General features: G+C 40.4%; 1 protein-coding gene across 1 annotated transcript in view; it reads left to right on the plus strand.

The window, feature by feature from the left end:
• Positions 1-4,719: 4,719 nt before the first annotated feature.
• The window catches only part of LOC309711614 (synaptic vesicle glycoprotein 2C-like), a 69,243-nt gene continuing 46,621 nt past the window's right edge, over positions 4,720-27,341 (plus strand). The window contains exons 1-2 of the mRNA XM_082542031.1: positions 4,720-5,137; positions 13,534-14,426. Of these exons, the coding sequence (XP_082398157.1) occupies positions 13,820-14,426 (607 nt within the window). The 5' untranslated portion in view covers positions 4,720-5,137; positions 13,534-13,819. The remainder of the gene's footprint in view (positions 5,138-13,533; positions 14,427-27,341) is intronic.

Below are 27,341 nucleotides of genomic sequence, written 5' to 3' on the forward strand. Positions count from 1 at the left end.
GGAGAGGAGTGCTCATTCACTGAAGTTCATAATGGCCCTTCTCTAGCTGTGCAGAATAGGATGAGTTTTTGGGGATTGCTTATTCTCTCTGCCCAGACTTGCATTGAACTCTTTTACCCTCCAACGTTTTTTGGAGAATCATGAGTCACTGACACCTTTTAAAAGGAACAGATATAAAGACGCTGAGTGCAGACAGAGGAGGAGGAGTGGCACTTTCTGAAGAAGTGGGTATGCTCTGAACTCAAACCATGAATATTTTTGTTTTAGGCAGACCATCCAGGAAAGGATAAGTGTCCAGTGTTATAAACAGTGACACATAAGACTGCTCTTCCATTAAGTTCAATCAAGTTCCTCCAGTGAGGACATTTGTTGCATATTTTGCTCTCAGTATATGAAAATTGGACCATTCTCTCACCATGCAAGTCTGTGGACCATTTTTTTTTCTTTTATAAGCTTTCTCTTTGTAGACCTGATTTGAAAATCACAGTATAACCATGAATATGTCACAATTATAAGATTAAAAACATTAGGAAATTGTATTAGTCCTATAATGTCAACACCTGGCATATGTTGGTAATTTATAATTTTATAATTTATGAAGTCCAGCCCTTAAAAAGCGCTTTCAATATATTTTGAAGTTTTAGTTAAGGAGGACAACTGGGTGCCTAACAGATTTACCTAGATTGTTTGTCAACGTTCACACTGATAATCAAATAAAAATGCATACATTCATGCTGTTATTTAAAGTAAATGTAAAGTATGGGTAGGCAGCAGAGAATATTTCTTTTTCATTGCATTGCCAAGTTGTGACCCACCGTCTCTTCTGCTTGGTTTATCCTGATAGTCATACACTGGTCCAGTCACTAGTCCTTATGGCTAAATCCAACCAACAAGCCACTCAGAGGCATTGGGTTCTTCATGTGCATCAGATGGAAGAAAGATATATGTAATTCCTGGATATGTATGTCATATAATACTGAGTGTAGACATGCAAAAAAGCTGTGCAAGCACATATAGACAAGCACACAGTGTGATTAAAATGTAAAGTAATGTAAAGTCAAGCAGACAATTATCTTATTTTAGCTCATATTAATTATTTATTTCCCTTTTCCTATTCCCTTACACATATGCCTTTGTTACTGTCTCTGTAATACAAAAAAATGAATAAACTAAAAATATAAGAAGTTATTGATTGCCTTAAATCTGTGACTTGGATTTTTATTACTTCAAAATGGCTCTTCTGCTTTATGCTGGGGCTAATGTAGCCAAGAGCCAGCTCCCTAAAACAAACAAACAAACAAACAAACAAACAAACAAACAAACAAACAAACAAACAAACAAACAAACAAACAAACAAACAAACAAACAAACAAACACATCCTTGCAGCCATAAACACATATTCTTCATTAACCATTTGAACTGCAAAAGTTATTGATTACTCTAAATTATTCACCCAAGAAACACCAACATTTATTTAAATACACATTTTAAAACATAAAGAACTTATATGATAAATCATTTAAAAGTAACGTCTTTAATGATTTGAAAGAAAAAACATAGTAATCAAAAAGTGCAGTCAGCTGTGAAATATAGAAGCAAAAAGAGACAAAACAACTTTTGCTGAATGAATAGATGTTATGCTGAAAGCCAATATTCTTCTATTACATCTAAGATAAGACAGGAAACCACCAACATCTTTACCGTGTTGTCAAATGCATTTGCTTATTGAGTTACTCTGATGAGAAAACTCTATACATGAACCTGTGATATAAAAAATACCACACTATGAGACTTGATTTGTCATGTACTCTGTGCAGGTAGGAATGCTGAACCCAAAAGTGCAGACTAACGGAGGCAAAAAAGGTGAACTCAAAATACAGTTTTAATACTGGACACAAGGAAAACTAACTAAACTGAAGAATACAAATAAACTAAGGCAGACAGATGGAACACACAGTGAGGTATGATGCAAATCACAACATAGACCAAGAAAAACACAGGGTTTAAATACACAGAGGGAGCAAACAGGGAATGGGGGACAGGAGGGAAACACAGCTGGGACAAATCATGCCTAACAAGACAAGGGAAGCAATCTAAAAACACTGACGTGAGACACAGACTTTCAAAGTAAAACAGGAAACATAACACAGAGACACGGATTTGACGAGCAGACAGGGGCAGACGGAGCAACTATGGAACAAAGACAGAAACCAGAAGACTAAAAACTCTAACATTGAACCCAAAAGACTAGAAATGATAAATAATGACAAAATCAAAGTTAAATAATCATGCAAAACTTCAAAACTCTGGGTCAACGACCCAGGTATTCTAACATGATTAGCCTAACACATTCTGTTTGCAGGAGAAGCTTAATGTTCATCAATATAAGTGTAGTGTAGTGTACTTTAGTGTTGTAAGATAATTAGTGTTTAGTCTTTGAATTTTATTTGCTAGTGTCAAGGTAGCAATGGTCCTAATCATATATAAACTCTGTGGTATAAAACAGTCTTGAGTAACTGCTACGGGTGCTAACTATCTTCGGTTGCTTACTCTTGGCTTTGTGCAGGTAAATGTTGGTAACATAAAACCAGTTCTGTGTTTGTGTGCTTTGGTGTCTCTGTGGATGTGTTAAAAGCTTATCAAAGGAGAGGTGGTTTGTGTTGCCTCAACAGGAAGTTGTAAGTTTTGTTGTAGTCACCTGTTTTATATTGGCAAAAATTGAGAAGTTCTATGAAACTTTAACAACAGAATTTTTTTTTTTGCTGAACCAAAGTACAGCTTGTGGCTTTGCAGAGCAACGCCACACTGAAACTGGTCTAGTTCTCATAGGAAAAATGAGATATGAATATAAATAGTCAGTCTGTTGAGAAGGTGAAATTGAGGTCTTTTATGTGATTTAATAGCAAGATGGAACAAACAAAGGTTCAGGCACCAGAAGATCTGTCCATGTGTTCACAAGATTTTTTTTGAAAAGGATGTGGAAAGATACTTTCCCATTTTGAGTGTGTATCAAAACCTTTAGAATGGCCTAAATATGCTTGAACATCATTGTTGCTATGTGTCCAGGAAAAGAACCCCCCAACAAGGTTGTTAAAACAGCCATTTGAATTTTTACTGAGGAATTTAGAAATTATGTTCCTGTGGCGGTTGATAAAGTAGCTCTCAGTGACAAACATGAAACTAAAAGCTATGTTTTCTCTCGTACTGTATTCTAAAATTAGCCAGAAAGGTTCTGTTTCTTCAAGGTCAATTATAAAAGCTCTGAATGCTAGCAGTGGGAACTCTGAATGATCTGTTTTTATGATAAAAAGCCAGGTGATTTCATAGCTGACTGTAATGCTCTTAATAAGAAACAAAATACTGTTAAGTTTGTGGGATTGATGGCTCCAGTGCAATGTCAGACACCCATGGTAGAAAGTAGTTTCATTTGTTCACCTTAGGCTATCTCTGTTAACATAATAACTGATCTAGTACAGGAAAAACTAGCCTCAGGTCAAGTGCTGGTGAAGGTGCTTTCAGAGGCACCTCAAAAAGGAATGCCTCCATGGCTAAGTAAAATTTCAGTATGGACCTAAGACAAGTAATTAAAGCCATGCAGCAACATATTAAACACTAACCTTGTGTTGTGGATGAAGTTATTTTCACAATCAAGCCTCCATCACCATGGCAAGATCAAAAAGATGGTCTTGTGTAGGGATGGGTATCGTTTAGGTTTCATCCGATACCGGTGCCAAACCAGAACTTTTGAAACGGTGCCGGTGCTTAAACGGTGCTTGAACCGGTGCTTAATAAAGAATGGAGAACACAAACTTTGTCCACAAACCTCTTATGTTTTTATTTGGAGCAGTCTCTTTTTTTCTGCAAAATGATAACCAAGTTAACCTTTTTTGTTGATACAACATACCTCCTTTGGTTGGAACCGGTGCTTAAACAATGCAAAACACAAACTTTGTCATAAAACCTCTCATGTTTAGCTCATGTTTAGCTCATGTTTGGGGTGAGGATGATCATGAGAAAGGTGGTCGATCAGACTAAAAGGACACAAGATGAGCTTGGTAATGATCTTAAGGCAGCTGGGACCACAAACACTAAGAACACCTTCTGTAAAACAACGCTGTGATGGACTGAAGCACCTGTTTGTCAGTGAACTTCTAAATTATTTAGCGAAGTTATTTTGGTCAGATGAAACCGAAATCAAGCTTTTTGGCATCAACTTAAGCCACCCTTTTGGAGAAAGAGAAATGGTGAGTATGAGCTAAAAAATACCATCCCCATGGTTAAGCACGGAGGTAGAAATATTATTCTTTGGTGCTGTCTCCAGACATCAGTCCAATAAATAAATAAATAAATAAATAAATGAAAATCGGTGGAGGGAGATGAGACCTGGAGGCTTCACAAAGTCATGTCAGAAAGGACCAAAAACTATCAGGAATTAAGGCAGTTATGTAGCCAAAACCAATAGTAACTATCAAGGTATGACTAATGAATTGGCTGGTGAGAGTATACTCATAATTTTCTCACATTTTACAGGTCAAGTCATGAAAAAAATAAACCTGGGGTGTATTTTGCAGTCTTAACAGAAGCTGCTTTTGTACATTAGCACTTCAGAGGATTTAGGCACAGCACAACTGTTTTTTAGTGAAGTTGCAGCTTTAACCAGCAGCTTCTTTTCAAACTTCTCCCCGGGAGCCAAATTTCAGCCCTCCCTTACTCTCATCTTACGTCTAAACCCAGCAGCTTGTGATTGTAGCACGTCACGGAACCTTCGCCGGATACGTACCGTGGACTATTATACGGAAAAGCTCACTATTGTCCGTAGGATGCAAAGCCACTATTGATCTCAGTCTGCCTATTGCTCATGCACCCTCCCTCTCCCCCTCGCTCCCCATCACAGACACACACATACACTCACACACTCACTCACGCTTCCTACCTCCCATCAGCATCCCTGGGCTTTCTTGGACTGCAGCAGAGAAACCGCTGCATCGAAGAAGACAAGAGGAGAAAAAAAATAGAAAAAAGAAAAAAGAAAGAAAGAATTAATTCGTTGCTCACTACCTCCGTGGCCGTGTAGAGACGCAAATCAAGGAACGGACACTTCAGAGTCTTCGAGTTCGTTTCGATGCACTAGAAATTGTAAGCATTTATTCATTTGTCTCACTGAATATCAGCAACTATAAGTTCATCTCCTCCATCACCCACGCTTTAGTCTGGATAACTGTCATTAACGGTAAGAGGAAATTTCGTATTCACCTGCTGCTTAAAAAAATTGCAGTAGAAAAAATAAAATGCTCCGCGCTCATGATTGACGGGAAAGTTGGGCAACTTTCGAAGTCGTCCAGCGCGAGCATCTTAAGCTGTGCTTAGAATTAGAAATCCACACCACAGAACTGTGTTTGATCAGAGTAGCTCCTCATTTTCTTGATGATCAGAGCAGATTCTGAGGCGTGTGTCAGCTTTTGCCTGCTGCCAAAGTTTTATTGATTATTATTATTATTTTAAAATATATTTTTGTGTCTAGTCTTTTTTCATCGTGGAGCAATGCTGCGACTTTTTGCTATGCGTGTGTGTGTCCATGGAAAGGGTGATGGGGTAGGGGGTGCTACCATCCTGACGCGATCATTGGTCATAGAAAAAGCGAGTCGGTGCACGCACGGCGAGGCAACCCCGAGCTTCCCCCTCCGCTTAGCGCGCACGAGCAGCCGGAGTGAAATCTGCAGTAAGATGCGCACAGAGAGAGAGACGACGAGGGGAGGGGGGGAGATAGGTTCATCCATTAATCAGGAGTCAGTGCTCGATGCGGTGTGAGGAGAGCAATCTAACTGTACAGCGTAGTGCGACGTCGTCTCGCAAGGGAACATTGAAAGGACTGCCCGAAATCTAATTATGGGACGCCAGTTGCGTCAGAGGGCCGCGCGGTGATTGATGTTCCTTCCCGCTCGTGCTCTGCGCTATACTCACCCGGTGGCGCCGCCGCGTAGAAGCCGCAGTAGTAAAAACGCTGCAAGTGGAACAAATTAAGAGGAAAGTGACAGATGAGTTTTGCATAAAGCTTTCCCAAACTTCCCCATTCATCCTTCTGGAAATTGTGACCAGGTGTTCGCTTCGAGGCAGTTCTCTTGACCGGATAAATGTTCCATTTGAATAGATATTTGTCAAACACCCAAGTCAGTAAATTGATGTTTGCCTTAGGCCCGTGTGCCTCCGTGTTTGGTTTAGCACGCGAGATGGCAATGAAAACATCCATTCATCTATTCACATCAGTCGTTTTCACTTCTTTGTTAATCTCAATTTTCATCTCTGTTTGAGGACAGTACGCACAAAGGAGGGTTTGGCTTGCATGTCTGCGGCACACGTCTCACAGATGGTGGGGGCAGAAAGTCAGGATACAATCTGTCAGGCGGTCACCAGCCTGTAGAGAGCAGGGCAGGTAACATCAAGCGATTCATATGTGGACATAAGTGAAGAATGTCTCCCTCAATTATTTAGTAGCGCTTCATGACTATGTCTTCTTTTAACTGGATTCAGTGTTCAGTATGCCAACAAAGGTGGGAGAGTCCTTTGTAAAATTCGCTTCATTTGCTGAGATCAGTGATGTGAAGCCACCTTCATGTCTTATGCTTCAGCAGCTCATCGTTTTACTGTGTGGAGGTTAATTGAAATCATAATGAGTTAAAATGTTTCCACCTGACGAAATGTTTTCTAGTATCCCTGGCCTAATTAATGTGTCACGTATAGGACAATGAATTTGTTTCATATAGCACAAGAAGGTACAACAGCAAGATACCAGGAAGAACTGGAGTGACTATAGAGATCTGACTTTATTCAGAAGCTGAGCTGAACAAACACACTCACACCCGGTCTGTTGCTTTGAACTTCACTGGCTTGTTGAAAGTGAATATTTAAGTTGGAAATTTTTTTCTGAGAGGCACTGTGCAATTTGCTGAGAACAAAATGATGCAACAGCAGTCATCATCCATCCACTGAGGGCTGGATTAAAAAATCCCACTAAAAAGTTAAAGGGTGTTCCAGTGTCCCCTTTTTGAGCAGCATAAGGAGAGAGACAAACAAATATAAAGTGGTGGATTCTGACATGTTGACAAAGCCTAAAAATACAGAAAGTTCAACTGAGCATTGCACTGATCATGACAACAGACACACACGATTCAAACTTCTACAGAGGGACCTCTACAGCAGCTGGCCAAGCAGTCAGTAAACCTTCACAACTGTCAACTGGCCTATTGGGATTCTGATCAAAGCAGTCAAGTGGGGTTTGCTTGTAAGTTTTTAGTTATTTCCACTCCCTCTGTGTTCTGTGGCAAATACTCACTTGTGGCCTCTAAAATTTGCTATGTAGTGGTTTGATCACACTACATCTTTTGTGTCAATTTTAGGGAAACTACAACGGAAAGATATCCCTCTAACGTTCTATTAGAAAACAACCAGGTGTTAAATGTACACATAGATAAGAGGTGTGCTAGAACATGGCATAATGTTTCATAATTTTCTGAGATCAATAGGGATCGAAACGTTTTATACCTTCTTCTTTTTATGCTTTGGCGACAGTTGTGAGGTTTCCTTCAGGCTTTGCTAAGCTTCATACACCTTTCATGCAATACAGTTACAGTTTTTAATCTCTGTCTCCTACAGGCAGCAAATCCAAATTCAAGGCTTACTTTACCTACCCATCGTACCACTATAAAAGTACTCATATTGCATGTCTACATGTGGAACCACATGGGAGGTTCTGAAGTATTTCTGTCAAAATTTAAACTTCTCTTGTGAAGCATCTGCAGAGCTTGGCATGTTATTTTATTCACATGATGTGCATGAACAAATGTTCACTGCAGCCATCTGTGGGCACCGTAGAGAGCCTGTAGGGCTTTGCACATACCGCTTACACTCACATATTGTCAGCCAGCATGTCGCATGCACTCACTGGATCTTATGCTCAACAAAATGTTGCTGATTTTGATATTATCAACAATGAATTATAGTTTCAAATTGAATAATATACTGCTGAAAATAGCTTCTTCCTTTTACCTTGTGTCATAAGAATATGCCTTACTGAGTCTCATAGCAAGCACCTCCAAAGTGGACCTGTGTGTGCTTGCAGGCATCTTGTGTTTTCGTGCGTGTTTGCCAGTGATTAATGAATGTTGCTGGATGGCGTCAGCAGGCCATGACAGCTCGACTGCAAGGAAATCATTTCTTCACCCTCCGCGGACTGCTGATTCAGAACTTGCAGGAATTTTGCTGATTGCTAAAATCACAACATGAGAGTTGTTGTAATAATAACCCCAATAACTGCGTCACAGCAGAAGGCATGAGTCGCCATCAGAAAGAAAATAGAAGTGACCATAAGCGATATTAGCTGTTTATTGGAGGAAATGCCAAGGTTGTTGGTTGAAGTGTGGTGACTTATTGTATAACCATGGGTAATTTCTGACATCAGCAATATGTGTATGTGAGGAAATGGATTAAAGATTGCTTCAAAAAGAGACTGGACATTTGGACCGGACTTTTAAGAATTATCTCTGTAGCCCAAACTATATTGAAAGACTTCTAAATGTCAGCATTAATGGCCATTTGCATAAGGAGGAGAACGGTTAGCCTATCGTGAATAATGAAATGTCAACAGAAGAGGCATACGTTTCATATTCTGCATTACCATCAAGATGATGACTTTGAAATTCTTGGCGCACTTGGATAAGCGAGATGAGAGATGGAAGAGGGAAAGAGAGGGAGAAAAAAGGAGGAGGTGAAGAGAGATTGAGAGCCAGAGCGAAAGGAAAGTAGAGATTAGCATGGAGACCAGGGAGTACACGCAGACCCAGGTGTCTGTTATACAAAATTATCCATTTCCCTCTTTTATAAAAAGTTCTCTGAGCATTGCTGGACAGTTAGTTGATTGGTTATTTTCTTCTTGACCATTGGGTGTGGAAACTCTCAGAGCATATCATGAGGTTTATCACACATTTAGACCTTTAGTCAGAGGCATCAAGTTCTCAGTTTGGAGGAGCAGTGTGGTTAAAAATGAGGGGAAGTTTGGAAGGAGGAATGTGCTTCTGTACTCACAGCGGTATGCTCAATGGAAGCTCTTTTGTGCATTATAAAAGCACAGAATGTCATATTTGACCAATAATGTTTGATGTATACTGTAAATCCGAGTGTTACTATGAAGTCCTTCACTATATAGTATCTTGTTTGATTTATATAGGGATCTTATATAAATAACTAAATATGTAGTTATTTAGTTATTAAACAGGATGCTAAGGTCTGACAAGATAATCTACGTAATCTGTTTCAAACCACATTGTGATCTGCCCCTAGATATTTCTAGTTATGGCTAAACTAGTTTTGTTATTTTGAAATGCACCCTGCATCTACTACTTCAGTAGCTAGGTACATTAGTTTAGCTTGCCACCATCTTTTACCTCAGAAGTCAAATGTTGGAACTGAGAACAACGTCAAGCCCGAGTTTGCAGTGTTCCAATAATAATAGTAAGAAAAAAAGCCAATGTTTTGCTTGCATTATCAAGAGTACAATGCAGTATTTGTTTTTTGGGCTCAAAAAGAATGCTTCAGCAAGTTTATAGATAGAACCTGTCCAGTGCTCTGTATGTGGTGTGTTAAACAAGTTACTAATACACAGCAGTGGTAGTACAGTGTTTTGGTAGTAAGACCAACTTAATGGGGGCTTCTAGCTGAAAATTCTGACTGTGAATTTGGAATTTCCTGCTTCCCACCTCAAATGGGACAAATTACATTTACAAAAGTTCTCTCCAAAGACTAAAAATACATTGCTGATCCAGCGAGTAATGGATGTCTGGCCCAAACCAAATCGACTATCGATCTATAGGTTTGAATGACTATGTTGACTCAGGCTAAGTCTGGGTGATAGGTATGTTGGGACATTGAGTCTACATCTGGTCTACGTAATATTTGCCATAACACATGTCTACACAAAACAGTAACATACCTGAGCCTGAAACTGTGAGGACCGATTCATCAGATAGATTAGATATTCCAACATCTAACCTTGTAGAATTTTTCACTTCCCACTTCAGGTTGTAATCCATCTGTTTGTTTTTTACTGTAGGACACATGGAAGCAGTGTAAATTATGTAGTTGTCCTGTAGCCACAGAATTAGTGCTGTATCTTTGGGAATTGTTGGGGGGGGGGTAATCACCTGCCTGTGCACAAAGTTAGTTAGGGCACTTTCGCCACATCATTTGACTGCTGCATTGCACCAAAATCTGCTTCACGTCGTTGTGGAGCTCCGGCGCTTGTGTTCAAATGACAGAGTCCGACTGATGCTTTATCTAATGCTGCAGAGCAAAGGTGGTAGAAGCACAATACATCAACCTGCCATGGTCAATAGGGTACTTCACCCAGTCTTAACACATCACTGTATGCTTTCCACCCAAGAGATTTCACACAGAAATGCAGAAGTGTGTTAAGGTTTTCATCTGCTCTTAGACAAAATCATTTCACATTACTGTGTGACTGCAATGTATTGTCTTACTGATATGCGTACTAGAATCTACAAGGAAGTACTTACAATTTGCTTCTAATGCTTCTAATTAAAATAAAAAGAGTGTAGCCAGATAAATTACTCTTTCAGGTTGTTTGCGATTACTAGTATTTTTGTTAAGGAGATGCCAGTGACTGCTCTTTTTCTCGAGGCCAGCATTGAAGTTAAGAAAAATAAAGCAGTATTTGATTAATCGAGGATTTATTTACCATTAAACAAACTCAGTCGATGAGCCTTCTTTCTCACATACCTGGCTTGTCAAACACCACTTGACCATTTGTTCAGTGTGCACTCTACAGCATATAGTGATGCTAAAGTGGCTTTGGAATGGAAAGTGATGGCCCAGAGGCTTTCTCGTGTTTCTCTTGCAGCAGTGTTTGGGTACAGTGACTGCTGGGTGCTCATATGGCTTGGCCTTGTGGGTTGACAGGTCTTCTGAAATGCCCCACCAGTGTCATAGTACAGAGTCCCCTAAGGAGAGTCAGTCATACTAGCTGACATGTAATTCCAGCCTAGAAACATGAGCCAGAAACAAATCACATTTGACATAAAACAGAGCAGCAAAAGCCACATTTTCAAGGATGTATTATTTTTGAATGCATAACAGAAATACATATAGTTATGGATATCTTTTCAGAACAATAAAGTTTATTCTGACTTAACAAAAATGTAAACCGCATGTATAAAAACATATACTAAATACAAAGCAAACCTGACATACAGAACAGAAAACAATGCAACAGACGTGGTGCTGAAATGCAATATGCACTCAGCATTGTGAAATTATAATTCTAACATGTTAATGCCAACAAAACAAAACAGGCTTAAAAATAAATTTTTGATCAATCAAATCACAGCCTCTGTCAGTGCGCCCCAGGGCAGCTGTGGCTACAATGTAGCTTGCCATCGCCAGTGTGTGAATGACTGAATGTAGTGTGAAGCGCTTTGGGGTCCTTAGGGACTAGAAAAAGTGCTATACAAATGCAGGCCATTTACCATTTACAGCGCCATGCAAAGAAAGTATCAATAATGCTCAAGATATACATTAATCAGCCACCGCATTAAAGCCACTGACAGGTGCAGTGAATGAAATTGACAGTCTCATTTCAGTGCAGTGTTCTGCAGTGGAAACCTTGAGCTCCTGGATGCATGTAGATGTGCCAAATTCCACTTTGTCATATCCACACCCACTGAAATATTGTCGCAAATCAAGCCCACACCCATACGGCAGTGAGACTCTTTAATGACAGTGGCCTCTGTAAGGAGGGCAGTGCATACCAGCAAACTGCGAAATCTGCTCATAAATGGCTCGAGGAACATCACAAAGAGCCCAAGGCAATAACCTGGTGTTCAAATTCCCCCAGATTTCAGTCCACCCATGACATCCATGATGGAAAAGGTCTGCTGCTAGTAGCCAAGATTCTGACACACAAGGGAGTCATTCCATCTCAAATCATTTTTTTTCATATTTTAACAAGCCAATTATCAGATATTTTTTATATATCTGTCCCAAGTTACAAACCCTGATTTATTTTGACGGTAAGAGTGACCAGTGAAAATTGGGCTTTTATCTTTAATAGTTTTTTAGATATTCATTCACATTCAATCTGTCCTCTGGCCATTTTTCAAAAAAGAAAAAAAATCTTAAAAACTATTTAATATATGAAAATAAAACTTCACATCAGTCATTTTATATAGTCAAACTTTGGGCCATAACATTTTTATGCAAATTGGAGATGTCCGAGCAATGCTGCATATAAATTTAATAAATTGTTTCACATTTTCTGAAATACGCAATATGGGCAAAAATATTGAGCCACATTTCTTAAGCTTTGAGTTCAGATGTATAAAATTAAGCACCTATGGACAGGCAGACTGCATGGCTTTGGTTTCAAAAAGCTCACCGAATTTGATTGTGGGATGCTGCCACTCCAACAAGTTAGTTTGTGACATGTCTTGGAAATATTTAGGAATTACATCAACATGGGCATGAAGTAGCAGGTCATGTAAAGTCACCAAGCACAGAGACATGCATAAATTCACCAACACAGCTGATTCACTCCAAAAATTCCTCTGGCATTAACGTCAGCACAACAGCTGGAAACTTCAACATACTTTCTATGGCCAAGCAAATCCTACAGGTGTAATGTGTATGTGGCCCTGTACTTTGTCATTTAGTGTAAGTGCAGGGACCACAAACACCTAGTTACAGTTTTCTAGCCACTGATGTCAACACATCATACTTCATGGGTTGGTCATTAATTATGTTTAGACTACTGCTGTCATGCCATCAACAAACTAATAATGTGTGAACAGATCATGTCCGAGAACTGAGTACAAAGCACTATACAATATACTCTAGAAATACTTCAAGGACCTGAGTTGTAATTAAATGAAACTCTGACAGCAAGCATACCACTATACTTACTGTATTGCTTATTTGTGCACTTGCTTGGACATTGGTTTCTTGATGGGCTCATACAAATAGCTTTTTTTTTTTTTGCTATGTAGTTCAAACCATAAATAGGAGCATATTTCAGCCAGACTGAGAGTACAACAGTAGTGTAGGTTTGGGATATTTTGTATTCAGGAATATCAGAAAATTTGGCCAGTAACACTTTTACTTTATATTTTATCCATAGCTAGTCTACTGACTAATATTTATTTTATGCCAGTAGATTTATATTACAGCTATGTTTATGAGCATAACAGAACATGTCTAAGTCCCGGTATGTAGAGTTTCTTTAAATCATCAATGCTACTTTCAGCTAACAACTTCAAACCTGCAAAATTTGGCCTCTGTGACTTTTACTTCCTAGTACATCATTTTCATCTCATTAGTAGACTGCGCTTTCTGTCAACATCAGTGGGGAGTGTGGCTGTCTCTGTGTAAAAATTTTCTTTTGGAGTGTGCCAAGAAATACTGCAGGCAGGTATTTGTGACTGGCAGTCTTTAATCAAGCTAAACTTGCTTTTTTCTGTCTGTCCCTGCAGGTTTCCTCTCCTGAGTGGTCACTGGACTTTGAATCTTGCCAGTCTGAGATCAACTGTCTTCTCTTCAGCACTGTCTAGTTACTGCAATCCAATGGAATTAGACACCATTACTTAATTGCTAGTCTTCTGGCAGTTGGGTGGTATTTCAGGGGTAATAAATTAGCATAAATCTTGCTCTGTCTGGGAATAGAAGATAGAAAAACAACTAAGTAACTTATATTTATTGCAGCTGGTGGAATAAAAGTGGACTAAAGCTGAATTTAGTGCTTGTTACCCTCGTGCCAAGATGGAGGAAACGCATAACAACAGGACTTCCTTGGTCAGAGGTGCCAAGGACATCGCTAAGGAAGCCAAAAGGCAAGCTGCCAAAAATTTCAGCAAAGCTGTTGATCGAGCCTCTGATGAATACTCATCCCAGCGCAGCTACAATCGTTTCCAAAATGAGGATGAAGAAGAGAACAACTACAACAGTTATACTCAACAAGATGGTCTTTATGCCGACAATGCAACCAATGAAGAGGACGGGGCCTCTAGTGATGCCACGGAGGGTCACGATGATGAAGATGAGATCTATGAGGGGGAGTACCAAGGAGTGCCTGGATACAATGATGGGAAGCCACGGGATGGTCAGGTTGCTCTGGGCCAGCCAGTGTCTGACAGCCTAAAGAGCCGCAAGGAACTAGAAAATGAGAGACAAGCAGATGAGGAAGAGCTGGCCCAGCAGTACGAGTTGATCATGCAGGAGTGTGGCCATGGGAGATTCCAGTGGCAGCTGTTCTTTGTTCTAGGTCTGGCACTTATGTCCGATGGAGTGGAGGTGTTTGTAGTGGGCTTTGTCCTGCCCAGCGCTGAGACAGACATGTGTGTTCCCAACTCTGGTGCTGGATGGCTTGGTAAGGTTTTTTTCTTTGAAAAAGATGTTATATTAAGAAAAATATTACATTTTTGATATTATTCACTGAATGGTTTTGACGTCCAAAGAGTTTTCCTCGGTCTTCAAAGAAGTCTGCATTTTTTACAAAAATTACCTTGCAGAGTAAGAATATTACTGTTTCACCACTGATATCACCCTACCATCAATGAGGAACATGAAAAAGAGTTACCACAAAATGGAGATACTCAAATAAAATACATGTAAACATCAAGACTGAGCTTAAATATAGCTACACAATATGGACAAAGGTAATGGACAACTACAAAATGACAACTACAAGAGCTGCTCAGCCATGGAAACCCATGTTATGAAGCTCCAGTCATGCAGTGTTTGTGCTCATGCTAATGCCAGAGGAGGTTTGGGCCCATGCCGTTATTGAGTCAGCAGTGTTTTGAACAGTCGGGTTTACAGGAGCTCTGTTTATGTAGTCTGCCACTTCATGGCTGAGTTGCTGTAGGTGCTTCTCCTTACAGTTGATTGTAGAATAGCTAATAGGGAAGAAATATCACGAGATAACTTGTTGCAATAGTGTCATCTTATTAGAGTACCACACTCAATTTTAATGAGCTCTTTAGAACCATCAATTCTTTCACAAATGTTTGTAAAAGTAAACTGCATGGCTAGGAACTGGATTTTATACACCTATGGAAGTGGGACTACCTGAAATACCTGAAATAGGAGATTTACACCTAAATATCTAATGTTACCTGACTGTGGCCTGCTGGAGGTATTTTGAAAATAACAATTAAGAGCCAAACACCATTCCATGGAGTAGTCTGATATAGATGTGACCTTATCTATAAAACTTGACATAGACTTTTGCGGGAAATCTATGTCTAATTGACATAACCAGAAACTCCTTTTATCCCTACATCTTCCCGTCACTCAAGTTGTTGTGGTATGTGTTGACCTGACATGTAGTCAAGTTTGTGTTTCAGCTTAGCTCAGCGTGTGAGCAGGCGATGACATGGCCACCAGAAAGCAGCAGGGGTTTGAGTCCTGCTTTCTTGTCCATCTCTATTGTCTCTATTCAATATAGGGCAAATGTCAGTCAAATATTTTAAAAAAAAAGAAGGTTGCAGCATAGGGTTAAAATAGGGTTCGACATTTGCGTTATGGCATTAGTTACTACATAGATCTGACGATTCATCTGTTAATGTGACAGTCTTCAGAAAAGAGGTTTGTGAATTGCCAAGGAAAAGTAATACATCATCAGTAAAAGGCTTATCCTAAAGTACAGTGGAACCCCAACTTAAGAAATTAATTCGTTCCCGGGGGTCTTTCGTAAGTCGAAAATTTTTGTAAGTCGAAGCACCCATTGCGCCTTTTGAGTGAACGATAGGCTATAGGCTAATTGCTAACTGCAACAACAATACATCGTTCAAGTGGAACAGCGAAGCGCAAGTACGAAAGCCAAGGGGGTTGTCACATGATTCGGAAGGCATTGTAGGCATTCTGGGCTCAGCCAATCAGAGCCAACGGATTTTGTTACTCGGGCATTTTGCCGTTAAGTGCCTTCGTAACTTGAATTTTTCGTTAAATGGGGTATTCGTAAGTCGGGGTTCCACTTTATTAATATCTTTTTAATATCTTTATTTTTTTGGATTGCTACTGCTACTGGCTCAGTGAAGACAACAAGAAGTGAAGGGGAGAGTAGGCCACCGAGCTTGGTGCCCTTGTGCAGACTGAAGCTTTTGTCTTAACACATGCATTTGGAGAGCTTTGTAGTGTTTTGTTCCAGTCTATGAAGGAAGAACCAAATCCAAATTTGCACAGAATTACAACTCATTCTCTCTCACTTTTCTCCTACCCCTCCACACCTGTCAGCTCTGGCTGTGAATATACTAATGTGAATAATACTATAAATAAATGAATTGAAACAAAAAGAAAAAAAACAAATGAGGAACTCTATCGAAGTCCTCCTAGCAAAGAAAATGTGTTTAGTGTATGTCTAGTTCTCTGGCTATTAATTTTACTGCATACAATATACTTTTCACTGTTGGGTATGAAAACTGACTGGGCCATTCCGAGCCAATTAGAGACAGCTGTTAAATATCAGTTTGCTATTCCAGAAGAACTTTTTATAGCCATTTTTTAGTCAGATTGTTCAATTAAGTGACCAGGGTCCAGTTTTCATTATTCAACTTAACAGGTGTGTTTTTAATCTTGTTTTACTCATTATTTTGAAGTAAGATTCAGATTTTTTTAAAAAGTGATTTTTATTGCACTTTAGTTAAGCAACGGGATTGAGTTGCTTTACTTTAGTACTTTGAGCTAATGGCAATGATAGCATGGCAATAATTTATACACATAAAATAATAAAATGTCTTCATCTTTAAGACAACAATAGACAAACATTACTTTCTTAACTTTTTTTTAGATAAAACATATGATTTTTTTTATAAAGTTAAGCAATTCTTTGCGATTTGTTTAATTCACCAATTTTTGTGTGTGACTTGTTTCATTTCAGCTCAGTGTGAGAGTCATTGACATAGAGAGTATAAAGGACATAGCTAATGTGACATTCTTCAGCTCCTCCCATGCCATTCATGCTCTCCATATACAACACAGTTTCTGTCCCTCCATACATAGGACTCAGTTCTGCGTATATGCACCATCTTTGTTTACTCTTTCCCACCCAGTCTTTTAGAGTTCTGATTGGCCAACATTTCTACACGGTTAGGAATATATCGCCACCTGTTGCTTTGGCATGTTCCTAGCAACGTTTTCCTTCGTTTTTGGGTTTACATGTGAACGGAATTTAAAAAAAATAACAAAAACGGAAAATCTCAGTTTTCAAAAATACCCATGTAGGTGTGGACGTAGCCTAAATGGAATTACATTGAATAGATTTGCCATGTAGATTAATTCATTGCCACCCATACCTCATATAGCTGAGTCAGCATCTGAGCAATATTGAAATCGGTGTTTGGATAATTATTACTTTGTTGTAACAATTCATATTGGCAAAAAATAAACAAAAGAAATAAATGACCAAAAACAAATTGCCTTACTTTTTGTGTAAGGCAATTTGTTACAACAAGTTACAAGTAGACTCCTATTTTGAAGCGCTCTAATGAACCATCTAAAAGTCATCTAACATTGCTATCAGGAGACATTAATGCTTCTGTAAAGTCAGCTTTGTAGACATGGAGCATAATCTTATTGATGCTCATAAATTAAGTTAAGATTTATATGACACTTATAGACTGGTAGAAGTATTAGAGTGTTGACAGAATTAATCTCATGATCCTAACTTTCACAAGATTTGTGCTTTTAATGACATTTGATATGCAGAGAAACTAAGTGGTGTGTGACACTTTTAGCCATAATCTCATTGCTTTAGGAATTGCCAGTGGGTTGTCATGGCACCAGGTATTTGGATAGATGAGTAGGAGGTGTGTTAAGCTAGATGGATCTCTCCCACTCTAGGGAAAAGTTGTCTGTTTGTGTGCCAATATGTATCTGTATGTTTAAATGTGGATGGTGTGTGATTTGGCTTTATCATTTCTAACACAACTATAAAAATACTAGCTTGGCACTGATATTTTTCTCAGTGTGTTTGTGCTAAATGAAAGTTTTTGTCACTTAATAAGATTCTGAGACAAAAAGTCATCCTTGTCTCTTATTACATTATCTTAGTGTGGCTTTATTACCAGAAGTACATGTAGAAGAGAGTACTAATCTTATTTCATGTTTGGGGGAGCAAGATGGTTTATTATTCACCCAGATTCCTCCTGTATTCTGACTCATCCCTCGGTGGGAGACAGGAGGGAAAGAATAGAAAGAATGAGTCATTTCACCAACTTGTCACACCCTGCATAAATAGACGATGCATATATGTGCTCACTTGCAGATATGCTTAAAAGAACAGTAGCACAGTAGCACTCATTAGTTATTTTTATCACAGATTCTCTGTGAAGGTCAGTGACTCTTGAAGTGGTCAGTAAGATAAGTTTCAGTGGACATCTTGTTAAAAGGAAAAACAATGTTAAAATGATAGAGACATCTGCTTATATTTGATTAAAACACTAATCCCAGCTCGTACATTAGTGTTTGTGAGGTCTGACTGAGTGAATACATATCTATATGTGATATGACTTAAAAAATCTTTGCCTCTCCCCTCACCAGCTTCAGATTAAAGATATCTCACAGCCTTATAATATTGGCAACTTCCTGGACACATTTAGTTTTAGGTTCACATCTTTGAGAACATGTTTCAGTAAATTTAGTCAAGAGACAAACAGATTAAAATTGAGTGGATAAAAGTCCAAAGGGGAAGGTGACCTCACTGAACTTGTTTTTGGCCATAACTCAGGAAATGAAGTTTATCATGCATAATTATGATATATTTAATTTTATCACAGTATTTTAGATAGAATAGCTTAATACAAACTAAATAACACCAATAATAAATACATATATAATCACTGCCAGGACACTGCTGTCGGAAGGAAAAACTCCCTTTCAACAGGAAGAAACCTGACTAAGGGAGGGGCAGCCTTCTGCCACGACTGGTTGGGGAGAGAGAAAGAAGACAGGATAAAACACATGCTGTAGAAGAGAGCCAGAGATTAATAACAGGTATGATTAAATGCAGAGAGGTCTATTAACACATAGTGAGTGAGAAAGGTGACTGAAGAAGAAATACTCAATGCTTATGCCTAAATAAGCAGCACATATATTATCATTGATTACTTGCTGCTATTCAATGCACACCTATGAAAAGTCTGGGTAGTCCCAGATCAAAGCCTTACTAACATGAATATATTTATTATTTATATAAAGGAATTATCTCATTTTTATATTTCTGTCCCTGATCTACTCCAAATACTTTCTTTCCCTTTAATATAACGTAAAAGGTGAAATGCTATCTTGATGTGGGATGGTCCACTTTTTTTTTAACTCCCTGTCTTTTCTGTTACCCTGCTGTAATCCTGCTCTTACGCTCTAACACAACCTCTTTGTGTTTCATAGCCTCACTGGCGATCTGAAGATATGGGCCAGAGTTAATCTCTGCAGCATTGTGCTTCACCGCAGTTTAGCTATGGTAGACTGGCTCACGTACCTCCCGGGAGAAAAGGAGAGAGGCTGAGATTTTACACACTTCCTCTAAATGTCCTCTTCTCCTTTTCTCCTCCACCACATATGGCTTTAATTTGTCTGCCGGTGTTTTCCTGCATCACAATCACCCTTTTTGACTGTTTTAGTTCAAATGTGTGCTTGCTCAGATGAAACCATGCTGCAGGTGTAGTGTATTAAGAAGACTTTAAAGGGGATTTTGGCCAGCTGATATTTGTTAAGTCTATCACCTTTGCATGCTGTGGTTACGTACTTATAGAGTCACAATCACCACAGACACCTGAAGTTTATCAGCACAGCAGAGTGATAAATAGGCTCTGTGCAGCTTGAGGTTAGCAAATTAAAAACCTAGGCTAAACATGTCCTCTTCACAACCAAGGACAGCATTGTTAGCTAATCACCCACTTAAACGATGTGGGCTTCATAGATAATTGGCAAACTTTCTGGAGGAAACCTGGTCTTGTTAGGAGAGACGCCATCCATCCCACTTTGTATGGAGCAGCTCTCATTTCTAGAAATATGGACAAATTTATTAAACCCCCCAAAATATGACTATCCAGAGTTGGGACCAGGAAGCAGAGTTGCAGTCTAACACGCCTCTCTGTCCTCTGTCCTCCTGCTACCCCCCCCCCCCCCCCCCCAAAAAAAAACAAACCCATTTCCACTGAGACTGTGTCAGCTGCCAAACAGACAAAAAACAAACTAATAACCAGCAATAGACAACTTAAACATTAAAAAAAATTACAAAGAAAGAACAATACAGTATCCACATCTGAACCAAAGAGTAAAACAGTGAAATGTGGATTATTAAATATTAGGTCTCTCTCCTCCGAGTCTCTGTTAGTACATGACTTAATAATTGATCAACAAATCGATTTACTCTGCCTTACAGAAACCTGGTTGCAGCAGGAGGATTATGCTAGTTTAAATGAATCAACACCCCCAAGTCATTCTAACTACCAGAAATCTCGAAGCACAGGCCGAGGGGGCGGTGTGGCAGCAATTTTTCACACCAGCCTATTAATCAACCAAAGACCAAGACAGACTTTTTGTCACAGGCTGGGTCTCCGACCCAGCACTCTGAGTTCTCTTTGTATTTTTCTCATTTTTTGATATGTTATTAGTTTTTGTGTTATTTCCTATTTTGCCTTTAGTTTGGGCAGTTATTGATGATTGTTCCTGGGTTTTTTTATGTTTGGGGTTTTGTATTCATTCATCACGTATTAGGTCTGTCTTATTGTGTTGTCATGTTTAGTTTTTAGTGTTTCCTGTTTTATTCTGACAGTGTCATGTGTTCTTTGGTCATTGTATTTAGTTTCACTCCTCCTGGTCCTGTCATTAGATTCATGTCAGTCAGCTGTTTCCTCATGTGTCTCCACTTCCCTGGATCACCTCATGTGTGTATTTAAGCCTTTTGTTTTCTGCTTGCCTTGATCGGTTCGTCTGTTTATTTGACCTCAGTCTTAGTTACGGTTTTCGTCTGTTATGTATTATTAGTCTTAGTCATGGTCTTTGCTTGTTATTTTCCACCACAGTCATAGTTTAGGTTTTGGTCTCAGAATCAGAATCAGAATCAGAAAGGGGTTTATTGCCAAATGTTGAGCAGGTTTACAACATTAGGAAATTGCTGCGGTGCTTCAGTGCAAACATAGTGTCATAAATAGCACTTAAATAGACATGAAAAAAAAATAAAAGTAGGGATAAGAATTAAAAGTGCTACGTAGAAAGATATGTGCATGAGATATACATGGGATATATACATGAGAATAAGAATTAAGAGTGCTACGTTGAAAGATATATACATGAGTGCAGGTGGTGATCAGTGCCAAACATGGAATGATGCAGTGAACACAGCGTAGGGTCATGTGTTAGTGGCGGGAACAGTCATATGGTTATTGTTCATGTGTCCAACAGCAGAGGGGAAGAAACTGTTCTTATGGCGAGAGGTTCTGGTGCGAATGGACCGGAGCCTCCTGCCTGAGGGGAGCAGGTCAAACAGACTGTGTCCAGGGTGAGAAGGGTCAGCTGAGATCCGAGCTGCACGCCGCAATGTCCTGGAGGTGTACAGGTCCTGCAAAGATGGGAGTCTGCAGCCAGTCACCTTCTCAGCAGAGCGCACAACACGCTGCAGTCTCTGTTTGTCCCTGATAGTGGCTCCAGCGTACCACACGGTGATGGAGGAGGTGAGAATGGACTCGATGATTGCAGTGTAGAACTGCATCATCGTCCGTGTTGGCAGGTTGAATTTCTTCAGCTGCCTCAGGAAGTACATCCTCTGCTGGGCTTTCTTGATGACGGAGGTGATGGTGGGCTCCCACTTCAGGTCCTGGGTGATGGTGGTACCCAGGAAGCGGAATGAGTCCACAGAGGTGATGGGGGTGTCAGTCAGGATGATGGGGGGGAGTGGGGCTGTGTGCTTCCTGAAGTCCACAATAATCTCCACTGTCTTCTGGGCATTCAGCACCAGGTTGTTGTGGCTGCACCAGGACACCAGACGTTCAACCCCCCTCCTGTAGGCAGACTCATCCCCGTCAGAGATGAGCCCAATAACGGTGGTGTCATCTGCAAACTTGATTAGCTTGACAGACTGGTGGGTGGAGGTGCAGCAGTTGGTGTACAGGGAGAAGAGCAGAGGAGAAAGAACACAGCCCTGAGGGGAGCCGGTGCTGATGGTCCGGGAGTCCGAGACATTCTTTCCCAGCCTCACATGCTGCTTCCTGTCCGTCAGGAAGTCAGTGATCCACCGGCAGATGGGATCAGGCACATTCATCTGGGAGAGCTTGTCTCGGAGATGGTCTGGAAGGATGGTGTTGAAGGCAGAGCTGAAGTCCACAAACAGGATCCTGGCGTAGGTTCCTGGGGAGTCCAGATGCTGCAGGATGAAGTGTAGGGCCATGTTGGTGGCGTCGTCTACAGACCTGTTGGCTCTATATGCAAACTGCAGGGGGTCCAGGAGGGGGGCCGTGAGGGTCCTGAGATGGGAGAGAACTAGGCGCTCAAAAGACTTCATGACCACAGATGTCAGAGCCACGGGTCTGTAGTCATTTAGTCCAATGATCCTAGGTTTCTTGGGGACAGGGATTATGGTGGAGGACTTGAAGCAGGCAGGCACATGGCATGCCTGCAGTGAGGAGTTGAAAATGCCAGAAAACACTGGGGCCAGCTCGTTTGCACAGTGTCTGAGGGTGGCAGGAGACACGCCGTCTGGGCCGGGAGCTTTCCGAGCATTCAGGTTCTTAAACTGCTTCCTCACATCTGCTTCATGAATATGAAGAGTTGTGGTGGGAGGAGGTGGTGTGAAATCCTCTTTTGTGTGGGGTGAGGAGGGGGGTGTTGTAGGTGAACAGTTTGAAGGTGGTGATGGCTCTATGGAGGGGGGAGAGGTGGGGGAATTAGTGTCCAAAGTGCCTCTATTGTTGGGGCCGTTGGAGGTGTGAAGGCTGCCTGATGGCTCGTCAAAACGGCAGTAGAAGTCGTTAAGGGTGTTGGCTAAGAGCAAGTCATCAGTGGAGTGGGGGGTTTTAGGCTTGTAGTTTGTAATATTCCTCAAACCTTTCCACACAGAGGCCGAGTCATTCTCTGAGATCTGCTGCTGCATCTTCTCAGAGTGCTGATGTTTAGCAATGTCCACTTCTTTAGTGAACCTGTACTTGGCCTCTCTGTAGCAGTCCCTGTCTCCGCTTCTGAACGCCTTTCTCTTTTCCAGCCACAGCTTTTTGAGTTTAGGAGTAAACCAGGGTTTGTCATTGTTATAACTCACCCTGGTGCGTGATGGCACAATGCTGTCCTCACAGAAGTGGATATAGGAGGTGACAGTGTCCGTAAACTCGTCCAAGCTGTTAGAAGCAGCCTTCAATGTGTCCCAGTCTGTGGTCTCCAATCTCAGTACCGTTTAGTATTTTGTTTCTTAGTGTCTTGTCAGTTTATTTTGGTTTCCTGGTTTACTCCTGCCGTCATCTAATAAAGGATCACTTTCTGTTTAAACTTACACTACTCGTCATCATCTGCTTTTGGGTCCTGTTTTCACTCACATCGGCGCACCCCGCCGTGACACTTTTAATTCATTTGAAAGCCTGATGCTTAACCTTGTCTCCACCCCAGCTGTGAAACTCAGAAACCAGTCTTGCTTGTTATCATCTATCGTCCACCTGGGCCTTACACAGAGTTTCTGTCTGATTTCTCAGACATTTTATCTGATTTAGTTCTGAGCTCAGATAAAATAATTATTATGGGTGATTTTAACATCCATGTAGATGCTAAAAATGACAGCCTCAACATGGCATTTAATCTGTTATTAGACTCAATTGGTTTCTCTCAAAATGTAAAAGAACCCACCCACCACTTTATTCACACTCTCGATCTTGTGTTAACATATGGCATAGAAACTGAACATTTAACAGTGTTTCCTGAAAACCCTCTCCTGTCTGATCATTTCCTGATAACATTTACATTTACAATAATCTATTACACAGCGGTGGAGAGTAAACTTTATCACAGTCAATGTCTTTCTGAAAGCGCTGTAACTAAGTTTAAGAATATAATACACCCACGGTTATCATCTTCAATGCCCTGTACCAACATAGAGCAGAGCAGCTACCTGAACGCTACTCCAACAGAGGTCGATTATCTTGTTAATAATTTTACCTCCTCACTACGTACTACTCTGGATACTGTAGCTCCAGTGAAAACTAAGGCCTCAAATCAGAAGTACCTGACTCTGTGGTATAATTCTCAAACACGTAGCCTAAAGCAGATGACTCGTAAGCTGGAGAAGAAATGGTGTGTCACAAATTTAGATGACACACAGCTCTATCTGTCCATGAAGCCAGATAATACACACCAATTAGTTAAACTGCAGGAATGTCTTAAAGACATAAAGACCTGGATGGCTGCTAACTTTCTGCTTCTTAATTCAGATAAAACTGAGGTTATTGTACTCGGCCCTGAAAATCTTAGAAATATGGTATCTAACCGGATTCTTACTCTGGATGGCATTACCTTGGCTTCCAGTAACGCTGTGAGGAACCTTGGAGTCAGACTGCTTTCTTCCATTTGCGCAACATCTCTAACGTTAGAAATATCCTGTCCCAGAGTGACGCTGAAAAACTAGTTCATGCATTTATTACTTCCAGGCTGGACTACTGTAATTCATTATTATCAGGATGTCCAAAAAACTCGCTGAAAAGCCTTCAGCTAATCCAAAACGCTGCAGCAAGAGTCCTGACAGGGACTAGAAAGAGAAAGCAGATTTCTCCTGTATTGGCTTCCCTTCATTGGCTTCCTGTTAAATCCAGAATTGAATTCAAAATCCTGCTCCTCACATACAAGGTCTTAAATAATCAGGCCCCATCTTATCTTAATGACCTTGTAGTACCATATCACCCTATTAGAGCACTTCGCTCTCGCACTGCAGGCCTACCTGTTGTTTCTAGAGTATTTAAAAGTAGAATGGGAGGGAGAGCCTTCAGTTTTCAGGCTCCTCTTCTGTGGAACCAGCTTCCAGTTTGGATTCGGGAGACAGACACTATCTCTACTTTCAAGATTAGGCTTAAAACTTTCCTTTTTTGCTAAAGCATATAGTTAGGGCTGGACCAGGTGACCCTGAATCCTCCCTTAGTTATGGTGCAATAGACGTACAGTGGGGCAAAAAAGTATTTAGTCAGCCACCGATTGTGCAAGTTCCCCCACCTAAAATGATGACAGAGGTCAGTAATTTGCACCAGAGGTACACTTCAACTGTGAGAGACAGAATGTGAAAAAAAAAAATCCATGAATCCACATGGTAGGATTTGTAAAGAATTTATTCGTAAATCAGGGTGGAAAATAAGTATTTGGTCAATAACAAAAATACAACTCAATACTTTGTAACATAACCTTTGTTGGCAATAACAGAGGTCAAACGTTTACTATAGGTCTTTACCAGGTTTGCACACACAGTAGCTGGTATTTTGGCCCATTCCTCCATGCAGATCTTCTCGAGAGCAGTGATGTTTTGGGGCTGTCGCCGAGCAACACGGACTTTCAACTCCCGCCACAGATTTTCTATGGGGTTGAGGTCTGGAGACTGGCTAGGCCACTCCAGGACTTTCAAATGCCACTCCTTTGTTGCCCGGGCGGTGTGTTTTGGATTATTGTCATGTTGGAAGACCCAGCCTCGTTTCATCTTCAAAGTTCTCACTGATGGAAGGAGGTTTTGGCTCAAAATCTCACGATACATGGCCCCATTCATTCTGTCCTTAACACGGATCAGTCGTCCTGTCCCCTTGGCAGAAAAACAGCCCCAAAAGGGCTCATTCTGCAAAGTTCTTAAATGGTTGGACATTACAGGAATGGCTTAGAGGATGCCCATTCAATCTGTGAGCAAAGATACAGAGGGTCACCTGGGTGAGGATGTTTGCTGTTGAGATACCCAAAACATCTGATGAACCCAGGAAACATCACCGATTATGCATCCTAGGAGATATTACTTAAATACACGAGAGACTAAGAGCTTAGCATACTTTATTATTGAGAATATCTGAAGTGGAAAAAAGTCCATGTGTCACATGTGAATTGTTCCAGCTTGTACACTTAGCACTTGCACTGCTATGTGTGAGAAAATAAGGATCTGAGTGAAATCGTTGTTTTGACTGGAATTATAATCAGCTGACTGGGTAAATAATTTCACACAAGCAATTTGAAAACTTATGCAGTGCGAACCACAACCTGTTAAAGCTAGCAAGGCTAAAATTGTTGGTCAAAGCAGGATCAATAATCAAATTGCATATTTCCACACTTACACTTATTATTCTGAGTACATACAGCTACATGAAATGCTCCACAGGTACCCACATGGTGTATTCATAATGGCCCAAAGTCTCAGTGTGGAATGATGTATACTTCTTGCCTTCAGAGTTCATCATCACTACATGAAGCGAAGAGAGGAAACACTCAGACAGCATAAAAGATGAATTTAGCCTCCTGATCTGATAATTGAATCCAACCTGGAAGTGTCTTAAATCTGGAATCTTTTTAGAGGCCACCAATGAACGATAGCTGTGGTTGTTGAAAGACGTCATATCCTATTAAAACCCAGAGTGTACATAAAGTGTTACTTTATACCTTGGCACATACCTTTGACGTTGCGTGATGAACTCTGTATTCCTCGTCCACAGGTAAACGCAAAAAAGGAGTTTTAAAAAAATCTCCGTTTTCGGTGATTCAAAACGGCGTTTACGTGTGGACGAAACAGCTGCGTTTTCAAAAATACCCGTGTAGGTGTGGACTTAGCGTAAAAGAGTTAGTAGTTTATTTCCTTACTACCTGTAATTTATTGCAGATTACTTGTATTTGCTTAATTGCTTGCTAAATGTTTGAGGTCTGAAATAAACCGCAATGGAGCAAAATATGGGTGTATGTGGTTGGAGGATGTGTGCGTGCGTGTGCGCAAACATTTTTCTTGTAAAACAAAGGGGGTCCTACCAAAAAATGTTTGGGAACCACTAATTAATGCCAGAATGTGTGTTGCTCCCAGGGGTCTTCTCCTCCTCCCTCCCTGAAACAAACTGTTTGTATGATTCCCTGCAGCAACCACCTGTCAATCACAGGTGGTCTTCAGGGAATCCCCTCATCTGTTGAAATCCTGAAGCTCTCCTCTCATCCATGCCAGGACATTGCATGGTGACAGGATGAGAAAACAGAGCAGAAATGTGTCAAGAGAATTACACTTGCACATAAGAGCTAATTACTGTGGAAAAGTAAGTGGCATGCATGCAGACTGCTGAGACTCCACTGCTGAAATAATCCCACTGGA

The sequence above is a fragment of the Aulonocara stuartgranti genome (genome assembly GCF_965226115.1).
Source record: "Aulonocara stuartgranti genome assembly, chromosome: 7".
Taxonomy (NCBI): Eukaryota; Metazoa; Chordata; class Actinopteri; order Cichliformes; family Cichlidae; genus Aulonocara; species Aulonocara stuartgranti.